This window comes from Cupressus sempervirens, chromosome 3 (assembly GCF_028749045.1).
Source record: "Cupressus sempervirens isolate cs-2001-9-10 chromosome 3, ASM2874904v1, whole genome shotgun sequence".
Taxonomy (NCBI): domain Eukaryota; kingdom Viridiplantae; phylum Streptophyta; class Pinopsida; order Cupressales; family Cupressaceae; genus Cupressus; species Cupressus sempervirens.
The window spans coordinates 1051847261-1051862439 of NC_143120.1; the positions used below are offsets into that span (position 1 = coordinate 1051847261).

General features: G+C 35.5%; 1 protein-coding gene across 1 annotated transcript in view; it reads left to right on the top strand.

Annotated features, from left to right (window-relative positions):
* Window positions 1-11283, top strand: part of LOC149570348 (F-box protein SKIP8-like) — a 38252-nt gene extending 26969 nt beyond the window's left edge. Inside the window, exons 2-3 of the mRNA XM_089822990.1 lie at window positions 10029-10225; window positions 10418-11283. Of these exons, the coding sequence (XP_089679116.1) occupies window positions 10029-10225; window positions 10418-10676 (456 nt within the window). The 3' untranslated portion in view covers window positions 10677-11283. The remainder of the gene's footprint in view (window positions 1-10028; window positions 10226-10417) is intronic.
* Window positions 11284-15179: the final 3896 nt, after the last annotated feature.

Genomic DNA, 15179 nt, shown 5'->3' on the forward strand with positions numbered 1-15179 from the left:
GAGTATGTCCATGGATTTTATTATAGGATTTCCCAAGGTGTATGGGAAAGATAGCATTTTTGTGGTGGTGGATAGACTTACCAAATATGCTCACTTTTTCGTTATTTCCATAGAATACAAAGCACTTCAAGTAGCTGAACTATTTTTCAAAAAAATTTGCAGGCTCCATGGACTTTCTAAAAACATAATTAGTGATAGAGACAACAAATTCCTCAATAAATTTTGGCAAGAATTCTTTCGTTTGGCAAGGAGGACACTAACCCCGGGCACGAGGACACTAACCCCGGGCACTAGTTATTATCCCCAAACTGATGGATAGACCGAGATTGTGAACAAATGGTTAGAAGGATACCTAAGAAACTATGTTACAGAACAACAAAACACATGGATCAAGTGGTTGCACCTAGGCGAATATTGCTACAACACAACTTACCATATGTCTATTGGAATGAGCCTCTTTAAAGTGTTATATGGCTACAACGCTACATCATTTGGAGAACTGATATCTCAAGAGAGTCGAGTTCCTGGTGCGCAAGATTTTATCAAGCAGAGTGCCAACATTATAAAAAATCTTAAAGAAAATTTACAGCAAGCTCAGAATCAACAAAAATTGTATGCAGATAAAAGACGTACTAAAAGATCCTTTACAGTTGGAGACTTAGCGTTCTTGCGACTACAGCCATACAAGCAATCATCAATAAACTCAAACCTCGATTTTACGGACCTTACAAAGTTACAAAAAGAGTGGGAGAAGTAGCCTACGAACTTGAGCTTCCTAAAGACAGTAAAATTCTTAATGTATTCCATGTTTCATGATTGACGAAGGTTTTGGGTCAGCACATAACTCCTTGCACAGAGCTACCTCCCCTAGATGATGAAGGACAACTTATATTAATACCAGAATGCATCCTTGAAACTCGAGAACGAAAACTAAAGAATAGAACTATTATCAAGTTCCTGATTAAATGGAGAAATCTACCAGATATAGATGCCACATGGGAAAAAGAAGAGGTTTTAAAATTGCTTGAGGACAACCAAATTCGGGAGGGAAGGAGTATAATGGATCTAAGCTAAAATATTATGTCATATCACACAATAATAAAATTATTTATTTATTTATAAAAGGTTTTTCTTATCACATAGCAATAAAATTAAATGAGTTGAGTTATTCAATTATTAAATTATTAAAATTAATTATGAATTACATTGAGATATTCATTCATTATTAATAACAAATATTCATTTAAATTTAAATTAACAAAAGATGGGAAAAAACAAATATTCATTTAATTGTAATAACAAACTCAATTGTTAAACAAAAAGAGGATTGAGTCCATGCTAAAGCGAACCGACGTTATCCAACCCTCGAGCATGGCTTTTCATGCCTTATAAATAGGCGTACATGATGGCAGAAGGTACGGAGAAGAATAGGCAAGGTACAATGCTCTCGGGCAGTGACCGATCTAACACAAGGATAATCTGCCAACTAGGTAGCTGTGCTTCGTTCACCGGGTTACCACTTCGACGCAGTGGCATAGGGCAATACCCATTGCGGGGACTAAGGTCGGGTTAAGCAGTTGACCTCGAGCCTTGCGAGTAGGAATTAATAATGTTTATAATGCATAATAAAATATGGTTATTATTATAATCATTATAATAGTTTATATTGTTATATGTTATGATGGTTGGATGATAACAATTATAATATATTGTTTTTTAAAAAAGAAATAAATACTTCTAAAAAAGGTCTTTCATACATAAGTCATGTTGCTAATCAAAATGAAAATTAATTAAATTATTAATTGGAAAATATATGAGAAATTAAAGATTTGGGTGTAAATCTATGAACACCATTTGATACTCATAGCATGGAGGATGAGAGGTATTTAAGATCTCCATTTCTGCCATGGCCGAGTGTCGATATCGTAGCATAGAGCATGCGAGATATTTAAGATCTTCATAGCTGCTATGGTTGATGATTGACATCTAGAATATTTTGAAGTTGTCAACATATGCATATGTGAATAGCTTTGGATAGAGGATGCTCGACCAAGAAGAATCTTAAGGGGTGCGCTCCCGGGATGACGGCAAAATAGATATGAGCTATGAAGCCCAATCTGGAGACGTCCTTAAGATTGGGATTTAACTTAGAGGGTAGAATAATATAGTTAGTTTTATTATTATTATGATTCTAACACTTATTTTTGCAGGTATTACTTGTCCCATTAGTGGGGACATTACACTTAACAAAGCCTACCGCTTGATCGATGTTGAGACATCTCGTCTCATCTACACTCGTGATGTAGTCTTTGATGAGTAGCAAGGACCATTCATGCCTGTTTCTCCTGTTTGTGATCCATCAGACCAACCTATGTAGGCTCATGATTTGGGAGTTTGGCTTCCATTAGGTCCACTTGATGGGAGGGTTCTAGTAGCTCCTGTAGCTTCAGTTATACTAGTGATGCCTGTACAGACACCTCCGGCTTCTTTTTCAGGACCACCTCGTTTTGTAGATGCTTCACCTGAGTTTGATCCAGATTCTTCTGATGAGGAACTTGATCATCATGCATCTTCTAATACTCATGTTGGTCATTCTCCTATCCTGCCTAAGTGGTGGGCTAAGACTCTTGTTGATCTTCGTGATGATGAGCTCATTGATAGGAGAACTACTTGGGAAAAGAGCAAAACTATAGATTCGGTTAACTTTGCTCTCATGGCCAACATTCACAGTGAGTTTTTCCAGAGTGGGAACAGGCCATGCAATCTAAACACCAGAGCCTACTGAAGAACAACACCTGGGTCCTTTCTGATCTTCCACTAGGGAAGAAACCCATTGGTTGCAAATGGGTTTACAAAATCAAATACAAATCGGATGGTACTTTGGACAAGTACAAAGCTCATTTTGTGGCGAAGGGCTTTTCTCAGTGTCAAAGTATTGATTATGAGGAGAACTTTTCTCCTACTGCAAAGATGAGCACCATCAGATTAGTCCTAGCCATAGCAGCACAATTTGGCTGGAAGGTTCATTGGATGGATGTCAAGAGTGCTTTCTTGAATGGTGATCTCCATGAAGAGGTCTACATAATGCAACCTCCTAGTTTCAAGGTTGCTGGTAAAGACCATCAGGTTCTCAGATTGGTAAAAGGCCTCTATGGCTTGAAGCAGGCCCCTTGGGCATGGTACATAAAAATTGATAAGTACCTCAATGATCAAGGCTTCAAGAGGAGTTCTTTAGACTCAAATCTGTACATAAGACTACTGACAATGACATCATCCTTCTGGTTATTTATGTGGATGATCTAATCATTACTGGTAGTTCAACATCTTTAGTTCAGGGAATCAAACAGAATTTTTGCCAGTCTTTTGATATGACTGACCTTGGGCTCGTGTATTATTGCTTAGGTGTTGAAGTTTGGCAATAGTCTTCTGGTATATTCATCTCTCAGTCCAAATATGCTAGGGCCCTATTAGACAAATTCCGTATGCAGGATTGCAAGCCTGCATCTACACCTATGGAGAAAGGTCTCAAGTTATCAACAAAGTCTGATTCTCCTTCCATTGATGATACTACATACAGGCAACTAGTAGACAACCTCATCTACCTCTTTGCTACTAGGCCTGATATCAGCTTCGTAGTTAGCCATATTTCACGCTTTATAATAACTCTCAAGGCTGATCATTGGATGGCAGAAAAGTGTGTGCTTCGTTATGTGAAGGACACGTCAGATTATGGACTTTTGTACTCTCGAAGTTCTAATCCTAAACTCAGTGGGTTCACAGATTCAAATTGGGCAAGCTCTGTTGATGATAAAAAATCAACTTATGGATATGTGTTCAGTTTGGGATCCGGTGCAGTCACATGGACCAATAAGAAGCAACAGGCAGTTTCTCTCTCCTCTACAGAGGTCGAATATAGAGGGACTGTTAAGGTAGGATGTGAAGTTGTTTGGCTTTGTCAGATGCTTGGGGATATGCAAATGTCACCAACAGGACCGACTATTTTGTTTGTTGATAATGAAGGCGTTATCAAGTTAGCATGAAATCCTCTCTTCCATGAACAAACCAAGCATGTGGATGTTCACTGTCATTACATACAATAGCTGGTTGAAGACGAGACTATAGATTTGCAGTATGTTCCTAACACAAATTAGACTGCAGACATTATCACCAAGCCTCTTGGTCTTGATAAGTTTGTCAAATTCAGAGGATAGCTTGGTGTTCTAGATAGATTAACCATTAAGGTAGGGTATTAATAATAGGTAATTGTCTATTATTAGTTAATGGTAATCCATTGTAAATATCTAGTTTGCTTTAGTTAACTTTCATTTTTTTAGCTTTATCTATTAGAATAGAATATTTCTATTCTTTTTGATAGTTTCCTAAGGAAACATCACTTTATTTTTTTGTATACATAGACCTCTCGGTCTCGGTTAATAACAAGCAAATATTTTTCAATTACTTTGTAATAGGGTTTGAGTGCCTCTTGCTCTCTTTGTTAGCTCATAATAGAACAAATTATTCTTTGATTCCACATAGATTTGTTGTTTGGTCACAACAAGGTCTCTCGGCGCAACATTAGATATCATCCTTTGAATGTATACAGAGAGACCCTCCATGACTTCTCCATTTGGATCTAAAAAGGAATTATCATGCCTAAAACACATAGAAATTGAAAGCAAATCTTAGTACACAACCTAAGAAAACAAAGTGAAATGAAGTCTTAGTAAAATTTGAAGAAGAATCATAGTACCTGAAATGAGGGTTGAGGAAGTAGCCTGCTGCATGAATGGGGTTGGTGGAGCTGATTGTTCCACCTCGTATCAATAATTTCCCAAATGGGATCAAATTTGAGTCTAGCCCCCTTTAAGTAATTTCTAATAGACTCTTTGGCCCTATCCATGGCCTCATAAAGACATCCCATTTGGGTTTGTTCCCCATCAACTAAGCGCAAAACTTCAACTAGGGGCTCAAAACATCTATAATTGAAATTTGAAAAATACAAATTAGTTTACAGAAAAGATTAATTAATGTAGTTACTAACATAGTAAGTTACAAATTACTAACTAATAATGAGAGAATTGAGAATAATTAAAAAATTAATTTTTTGAAGTTACCTTCACAATCTCAGCAGCCCTATCCAAAATTTTTTGGTCAAAGACTATACACGGCTCAACCTCTCCTCCAAATTTCTTTGAATAAGGTGAGTCAAGCCATGGTGGACACAAACATTTGATTTAAAGGAGACATTGTTATGATAGTACTTTGCAATGTCAAGAAAACCATTGTAAACCTTGTGACAACGAGTCTCACCAAATCTTTCCCTTTAGTGAAGTGTCTCATCAAATTGATTATAGATATTCTTGATGATTCGCCTTGCATCTTCCACAATTAGAGTCACCCAATCAAACTTTCCCATGTCCTTCAAAAGAAGGTTAAAGATGTGCTACACAAGGTGTCCAAAAAAGAGTGGGGTGCGTCTCTTGGAGAATTCCACATGGCATATTAGTAAAAATTGAACAATTAGTATTGGACTTTCCATATTTTACATCAAAAAAATTCAACAATTAGTTTTGAACTTTCCATATTTTACGTCAAAGCTAAATTAAATAATATTCATCTCTAATGAATATTTAATGATAATAATTTGTAACATAAAAAATTAAAATTGCTTGCTGCCACATATGCTGCCGCATTATCTGTGATGATTTGCACCACATTCTCTATTCCTACCTCCATGACAACATTCTTTGACATTAATGCTAGTGTGCATGCATTTTTCACCTTATTGGAGGCCTCAACAGATTTCCAAAACTGCATCGTCTTTGCAAGCAATCAATTTTTTAAAATTTTTTTCTATTCTTCCCATCTGTCTACCCATTAGATAGAATGGTGCAGCCATATTTTCTCCACTTTTTTTTTTATTCTTCCACCACTGCTCTTGCCCTATCAACTGCATTTACAAGCAACCTACGAAATCAAAGTGAACTAAAGTCGTAGTACACAATTTTGATTTAACAAACAAGACATAACAACTAAATATAAAAATGAATTCAAGTGGATTCCAATTTTTTACTAATTTGCCACTCAAATCCTTGTGAGAAGGGGCCTTCTACCCTTTTCGCGAGACTATCGTTGTGGTCACCAAACTCAACTATTAGGGACTCTCAACCACACTCATTGGGATATTGTTGAAATACCAAAAATTTGCACATGCAATATCAATTTTCTCATGCACCTCTTTATTTCGTCCAGTGGCCTCTAATGATGGTTGTGCTCTAGGTGTGTTCGTAGGCACAAAATAAGTGTCTATCCTTGATGCTGATGATGGTAAAGACCTAGGTACTCTAATAAAGTGATAGCGGTAAAAGAGGAGGCACTTTGTTTGTGGATCTGTGGGCCACAAAGAGGAGCCCAGTATGTTCTCAAATGGCACTTCTTCTTTAACATCAATATGAGTCAATAGGAGCACGTAGGGTTTCAGCTTTGGCTGCCCTCATAGCTAATCTTTGCCTCTCGCTATTCAATTTTTTCTCTTCATTGTTTGCAAGTAGGGGATTAACTAAATCTTTTTATTTCTTCTGTTGCTTTGTCACATGGATTTAAATCGTGTTTCGTAATGCTTGATAGGTTGTATTTGAGGTGTTTTATGCCTCTATAAGCTACTCTTTCACATCTTATGCATGTCACCTTCTAGGTTCATTTGGAGCTTCATAGACATACCTCCATGCCTTATCTTCTGCATTTTTAGGCGGGGTGTCTATATTATCCAGAAGGCCATGGTGTTAGTGGCCACACATCCTCTGAATTTACCATGTTTATTTAATGGTTAATTGCTGCCCTACACAGAAATTTAAAACACAAATTAACATTTTTAGAAAAAGAATTAAACAAAGTTAGAAATAAAAACTGTGTAAATTAGTTTGAATATTTTTAGTTTTTAAAAACTACCTGTTCTTGAAAAAAGAATGACAGATTCAAAAAAGCTTGTCAAAAATAGTGTTGAATTGTTTTCAAATGATTCAAAATCATTTCTAACTATTTTAAATTGAATTTGAATTCAGTTACATGCAACAAAAAAAATGTTTTTAAAAATTATATTTACAAACTCAGCAAACCTACCTGGGATTGAGATTTTTCTTGCAGAACTGGCTGAAATCTGCCTTAAATCCACTTGAATCTGCCTTCGGTAGCTTGCAATCAGCTAGCAAGGGCTTGTAAGCCTTTTTCCTCCACTACATTAACTCTAACTAACAAATGGCATTAAAAATGCCCTTTTTTAGCATTTTAAGCCTGATAATGCCGCATGAGCAAGTTTTGTTTTAAATCTTGCCAATTAATTGGCGAGTTCTTTTGCAAAAACTCAGCAGCAATTTTCTGTGAGTTCTTCCTGGAAAAACTCACCGAGCTAAAAGACTTGGCAAGTTTTCTGTGATTGTTCCATCTATGTGCTCAGGGCACCTGCTAGCAAAAGTCCTCTTTGTTCCCTTTATTTTAAATAAATTTCAAATTTTCTTTCTTTCTTTTGGAATATGTTGTAATTTCTCCATTGTTACCAAACTGCTCTCCAATTTCAATTTTTTTCCAAATGAAATTTCCTCTTAACTAATATATGTACACGTATCTTCACATTGCCTCTTTTTCTGACTCTGAAAAGGCAAATATACTATGGTTGGAAGATAGCACATATTATTGTGAGGTTCAAGAATTGAAACCTATGATGCCAATTTTTCTACAGGTCATATTCATCAGTCGATACCCTATTTCGCATTTTTCTCATAGTTAGGGTATAGTGGCACATTTTTACAACTTGGATAGACCATAAGAAGATTTTTTCTTTTTAGCTGTTTTTGTGTTATGGCCTTTCAAATCACAAATTTGATTTGAACTTACATTTATTTTTCATTTATATATTGTTTTTCCTCGTGAGATTTTATTTGGAGTCTAAATTTTTATACATTCAACTATTCAAGTAGTTTTGATTATTTGTGCATTATTTTTCATTTTTTCTGCTCAAGTAGGATTTAGTGGAATCTCTGTTCATATTTTAATTTTTGAAAAGGGAGAAGTCTTTCATGTTATGTTTGGAAGATATTATGTAGTACTGCGAGTTTCAATTTTGAATCTTTGAACTGTATCCTGCTACTATAATCTAATCTGCTCATGTACTGTTTTTTGTCAGTGGTTATTTATTTTTCACTTTTTTTGTCCACTCTTAATTAGTGTTTATCTCTACATGTTTATTAACTTCACTATTCATTTGATTATTGGACAGTTATCTGCAATTATTTTATTGGGTTTCCTCTTGGTTCTTCCTCTTAAATAATATTTGTCTACTTCTTGTTCTCATCTGTATGGACAATATGATTCTATATTCACTGAAATAGGGTTAAGTGGCATATGTTTATAATTTTTTTTTTATTAGTCTATAGGAAGATTTTTTTACCCTTTTCACCACCACACCATGTGTCAACAATGGCAATGCGTGGATAGTCCTACAGCAAGTTATTTGTTGTTGAATTAAATTTATTAAATTGGTGAATGGTTTTCTTCTTAACACATTGTAAGTTTTTTACCACATCACTAACATATGTTTCTGCCTTCACTGGTTCAGGTTTTGTATCTTGTTCTATGCACGATTTTATATTATTCTATGTATCATTCACCATAAAACTAGCCCATTCTTTGCTCTTGCCCTTTAATTAGGGTTTAGTTATATTTTCAAAGAGTTTGAAACAAGAGCATAGGGGGTACCAAGGGCCCATATTTGTAGCTGGCAAGGAATATTGCTGCAAAACTTAATTTTATCATATTTTCTTGGAAAATGTTACAAACGACATCAAATCTGGATTGTAATTGCTTCAACTTACCTTAATCAATCCTAAAAAATGATTTCTCTTTTTTCAAATTCAGAGAGGTGTGTTTGACAACATGACGTCTTAAACTGAAAAAAATGCCTTGTTTCTTGCCTTATAAACACCGAAATCATAGTCTAGAACAACTTGTTATGTGTTAAGTTTTGCACTAGAAAAGAATAACTGTAAATGCTCGATAATAATAAGCTACTTCAAAGGGAACACTTGTTAAATGTCTTCTATAAGAAGGAAATGCACAATATGATGATTATATACTAATCATCACATCCTATTAGACCCCTTACTAACATGACGTTATGGGTAAATCCTAACACCATAGACCCCTTCCCCTAATTACTTCTTTAAAGAAGATTTCAGTTTTAGCTTACAAAAGACAGGACGTGTCTAGACTCTAAACTGCACTGGTACATATTCCACATTCCCTATCCCCTAGTTCTGTTTTGTTTTAATTTCCTGTACACTTCAACTTCTCAGGCTATGCTAAAAGTGTGTAGAGCATTGATTCAAATATCTAAATTACTTGGTGCTATATTATACAAAATTCTGGATATTGAAGATCAGGATATACATCTTACTTACATCCTATTAAAAAATCACTGAGAGATATCAGTCTGGAGTTATTTCATTTACTTGAGAGTTATTTTATTTTACTTGATAATTTTCTTATTTACTAGATGGATGCAAATTTTAAGTTTTACTCAAGAATTATTTTACTTAATTATTCTAATTTGAAGAGCTTTGTCTCTTTTGTATGTAAACTTTACCTGTACATTTGAAAAAGTCACCCATCATTATTTTCGTATTTCTTGTGTTTTTTCTTTTAGTTTGAGAAATATAGTAAATTTTATTTCCTTTTAATGTTAACTTCTATATGTTTTCATTTAAACTATCATTGTTTTTATAATTAATTAATGTTGGAGGTTGATTTATATTTACATGGTCTTGACATGACACTTTGTGCCTTGCCGCAACTGTATATTGCCTCAGTGTAATAAAAGGGTTTGGCACCTAAAATTGTGTCGTAATTTATCTTGAATTCAGAATCTGTTGGAACTTGGGATGCATCCCAGATATGAATAATTTTTGTTCTAATAATGATTACTTGGATGACAAACGAACAAAATGCCATGGGTTGAAATTTTAGTTCCTGTGCAGGACTTTACAACTGAGCAGGATGGTGTTTCCCCACCTAATGGGTGGAAATCATACTATGCAGCAACAAAGGCTGTTCAGGATGTGAATGCATTCTACTACAGAATACTGAGAGCAAAAAATGTACAGGACATGAGCCAGCTTTGGCTAAGAGCAGATTATGTAAAGTGTGTTCACCCAGGTGGTCCTATTTTAACTGGGTAAATCATGGCATTTGTCTTTCTATCCTTCTAACTAATACCATTTCCTCCCTGCAAGTTGATTATCTTTGGTGTCTGAGTAAATATGAGTTCTATCATTTTTCATTCAGTTACAAGGATAGAAGAAATATGGACTAGAATGTTTCTACATATGAACTTTGATACATTTATGAAAAGCTATTAGTTTTACAGGTATGATGCTGTGATGGAGAGCTGGGAACTAGCTTTGAACTGGAATGAGCGATATGATTGTCAGGTACATGATGTACGGATGAGAATCCTTGGTGGCATGGCATGGGTAACATTGAAGGAGTACGTAAATGCTGTAGTGGAACCCTTTCTAGTAACAAATATATATGAATTTCATAATGGACAATGGTTCATGGTTCATCATCATAGTTCAGCAACCACCATAGCTGGTGCAGTTGATCCTGGGATATTTGGAGGTTAACTACATTATACATAGCATGGCTGGATTGAGTTACTATAGATCACTGAGAGTCAATTATTATCCTACTGATAAATCCTTTTTCTTCCTACTTTACAGTAGGTCTCATTCTTTGGCTTGACCTCTCTTTTCCCCGTCTTTGGAAAATGAATTTGTTTAGCTTTGGGAAGCGTTTGGGAGGTTGTTTGGACATCTAGATGCTTGTATGTAGAGGTCAATGTAAGCACATTTTCCCTTCTGGAACGGGTATATGAAGGTGGGCTATCTTCTGCAAGCTCTACCGACATAGCATATGCAAGTGATGTGTATAGATTCTGTAACTTAGGAATAAGTTTGCAGCTCCGAATCATTTTGCTATTAAAGCTCTCAAGGTCAACTAAATGACCTAGTTTTGTCATGGTTTATTTACAAGTCTACATTTTTTATACGTCTATTTGGTTACTTTATTGCTGATGTGATGCAGTTGGGCAAGTTAAACAGTTGAAGAAACTTAACATATGTTGCAGCCAAGTTGAGAAAATTGATGTTCTGAAGAGATCTAAACAGACTGTCGCAGAAAATAATAGTTTTTGATTGAAATATAATGATAAATCTATCTTTTTATCCCTCACTCATTTGGTGCTCTCATTACAGGATTCTTGTCTTATTTTTAAAGTTTGATACTCTGAAACGAAAGTTACTATATTGTTTTGTGTTTGTTTCATGGAATGTTCTCATTATAGTGTTTTTTATCAATAATCTTAATGTTCATGTGAAGCATAACAAACAATTTGTTGTATTCACAGTTGCTGAAGTACTCTTATAAATTCGGTAATTTCATTTTCATAACTCCAGGATAGTTGAGGGATAGCAATCCTTAGTATATGCTCTTACAAAAAATATAATCCATGGAAATTCTAGGCACGTTGAACTCTTTAAGAGTTTGATCACAAATGTTTTTGATAATAGCCATTTATGTTTTCTAAGACAAGAGATGAGGTTACATGCTGGTGATAGAAACATCATTTTGTCACCCTTGAAGTTCCATTCTGATCATTGAGTCACAAATTTCTAGCCCAATATAGTTTATAGAAATATTTGTTGCTAGATATATATCAATATAATTTGCACCACCTCTTTGCCACAGATTGACTTATATATCAGTCAGCAGAAGAGAGGACCCGATACTTGGTTGTGATAGCAGCTGTTGACTTAATACCCACACTTGCTGATTTGATTTCCCACATTTTTTACTGCATTGTACCAATAGTTGCAACTTTAAAGTTGCTTTTGCTAATGATAACTATCCATAATTGAATGAAATGTTCTTTTTCTAAAAAGCAACCAATTGTGTGATGCCACATCGGCTGCAGAAGTATGGGGGTCCCTAGTGCCCTATGATTGGTTTGTGGTGGTGGGGGAGAGAGGGGGGTGTTTGTTTTGGACACTTTGTTAAAAAACATGCTGATTTGGTATCATATTTGATGATGTGGCTTTGAAACGTTAGTTATAAATAGGGGACTTGGCAAGTAAATTACTAGAAAATAGTGGGAGTGATACGATTTTGAGAAACGCAGAGTTAGGGTACTTGACTATTGGGTCCTCTTGCTTAGTGTCCAATTCTTATCTTCCTTTCCTCTTGTGGGATTTGTTTTGGTTTTGAACTGTCTTGTTTTCATTTTAGTTGCTTTAATATTTCTCTTACATATTAGTTCCATTCATTTTCATTTTACTTTCTTCGTTGTAAGATTCTTATGTTTTCTTTTTTTTTAGTTTCAGTGCTTCCTAGTTGAGTTTTGTTCTTGCATATTTTATTGGTTCAATTTACTCTTTTCTATCTTTGTTTATTAATTTCTGTCTTTTCTGGGGTCTCTCGTCACTTCTTTAGCACCCTCTATCTCTCCTCTGTCTTTATCCTTCTTTTTAAAAGACTAAATATGTTACTTTATTCATTTACTCTTAGTTACTTGTTCGAGTTTGATTCGAAGTTGGTGTTTGAATAATTGGTTTGTTGGTACCGGATTTTTTTCTCCCATAATATATCTTATATTTTGCATCTATTTTATTGGTGGAAAGTATTAACTTATGGTTAATGCCAAAGTTGATACCTGAGATGGCTATATAAATAAATTGAAATTCAATGGATGGCCCTTTTAATTATTCCAAGCTATTAAGGGTTAAAGGAGAACCTATGCTTGAAAAAATAACCCATCGATATGTAAACTTCTAATATGACCAACTATTCCTCTTGAAAAATTGAAATAATGAGAAATTTAGGAAGTTAAAACATTTAATATATAACAAGGTTATCTTTGTACTCATTTTGATTCAAAAGAGATGGGAAAACGAAGTACACAATTCATTTGTTCAATATATAGAAAATAATAATAATGAGAATATTCCAAATATATCAAGTTTATCTTTCATATCATTTTGATTAAAAAGAGAGGACAAAACTCAATATAGAAGATGCATTTGTTATTCCATATTTAAGACTCATTTAGTAACCAAGAACACAATGAACAAGTCAAAGAGGGGAAGGATGAGTGCAAAAGATCTCATATCTCTCTCATGGAAATCATTTGATTTATGGTTGATCTAGGTGGATCCAGAGGACTTGAAAACTTTATAGTCTCAAAATCTCACACAATCAACAATGATCGTGATGCAACTTGGATTTCGTTGAAAGGAGGTCACGATAAAAAAGCTATGCATGGTCAAAGTTCATATCAAACTGGAGAGCGGAGCTTGACTTATTAAAAAGAGGTGAAATTTTGACCATCTCGAAAATGGTCAAAATATGTTTTAAATTGAAGAGTTGGTCAAGAACTTTCCAATGACATTCGTTTCATCAAAAATGAAGTTCATATGTGAAAGTTATGTTCATTTGAAGTTGGAGGGAAAAGCACAGTTTTGATGACATCAACATCTAATCATCCTATCATTGGCTCAACAAGGTATTAGACGTATTCCTCTGAAGGTTCAAAAATCTTGTGTTGGGAACGAATGACGACTCTGGCTCACACTCCCGCTCTAGCTGCATTTCAAAACGATGTTGTTCCCGCCCATCGTTATGTATCTGAAGTTGTCCTTCCTGATTTAGCTGTCGCATTTGGGGGTTTGCTAGCAGTCGTTGCTCTTAGGAAGTCTTCTTCCCTTGCTACTGCATCTGGTGGTGGGTCTTAGACTAGGTTGTCTCAGACATTGCCAGGGTCTTCCTAGACGAACCTCTTAGGATCTCGGGTAGCTAAGGAGAGGTCAACGATTTCTTATGAAGATGTGATCGCTTTTGAGGTAGGTATCTATGGTCTTGCCTTTGCTAGGAGAGGGGAATCCCATCCTTCGGTGTTGCCTGTATTTGTAAGTAGCCCCATTGTAGTTAATCTTGATTCAAATACTATGGATGGGATCTTCAAAACTGTAGAGGATTTCTCTTCTACTACTGCTATTTTTTGTTTGAGGGGTTTCTGGCCCTCTCTTCTGGATTTTTTCCAAACGTTGGGAACCAATCATAACTGATACAGTTCATATTTATCCTGTGCAAGGGATTTTTTATTGTGAAATTTGATAATGCTACAGATAGGAAAACCATTTTGTGTAACAATTGTTTCTCTTGGGAGGAGCGGTTTCCTCTGATGGCCAAACCCTGGTATCAGAGGTTTGATCCTCTCACTGAATCCTTTAATAAAATACCTTTATGGGTAAGATTGTCGAATCTTCCCCTTCATCTTTGGCTGGATTCAATCTTGGAGTCCATAAGGGAGGTCACTGGGGATTTCTAGATGGTTGATACGATTTTTTTTGAGGTTTTTAAGACAACATATGCTTGTATTCTTGTGGAGGTTGATGTTTCTAAGGGCCTCCCTGAACAGATTACTTTGGCTTCTCCAAATGGTTCTTGGACCCATAATCTTGATTATGAGGGTATTCCATTCATATGCAGGAAATGTTATAAGACTGGCCATCTCGCTGCGCGGTGTTCCTCTAATAAGGTTAGATAGAAGAAATCACCTTCTTGGTGGTTGGGGGTTTCAAACCATCATTATACGTTTCAAAAAGTTTCCAAGGAAGGGGGTGTGGTGGATTGCTCACCTTAGATTGATCATTCTTTGGCAGTTGCTATTACTGTTGTCTTTGATGCTACAGATGCTATCTCTAAGGCGGCTTTGGTTGAAAATGTTTACGGCTGTCCCTTCTTTTGCCATTGTCTCTATCTAGGACATTGATGTTGGTGCTAGTTCAACTATCTTATCTCTTGTTCCTATGGGTATTGATGCTCATGTTTCTTCTGGGAGGATTTTGGGGGTTAGCTATAGTGCTAACCCCTTTCCCTTATGTGGATACTAATGCGGTTTTCCCTTTAGTGGGTTCTTTAGGTTTATCTCTAGATTAGCAAATGGTTGCTGAAAAGGTGGAGGATGCATGGACATTAGTTAAAGGAAAAAAAGTCAAATCCTCCAAACCTTTGTTTGATATGTCTTTACGTTCTCATAAGATTGGGCCAAAATGAAAATCTCGATGGTCCTT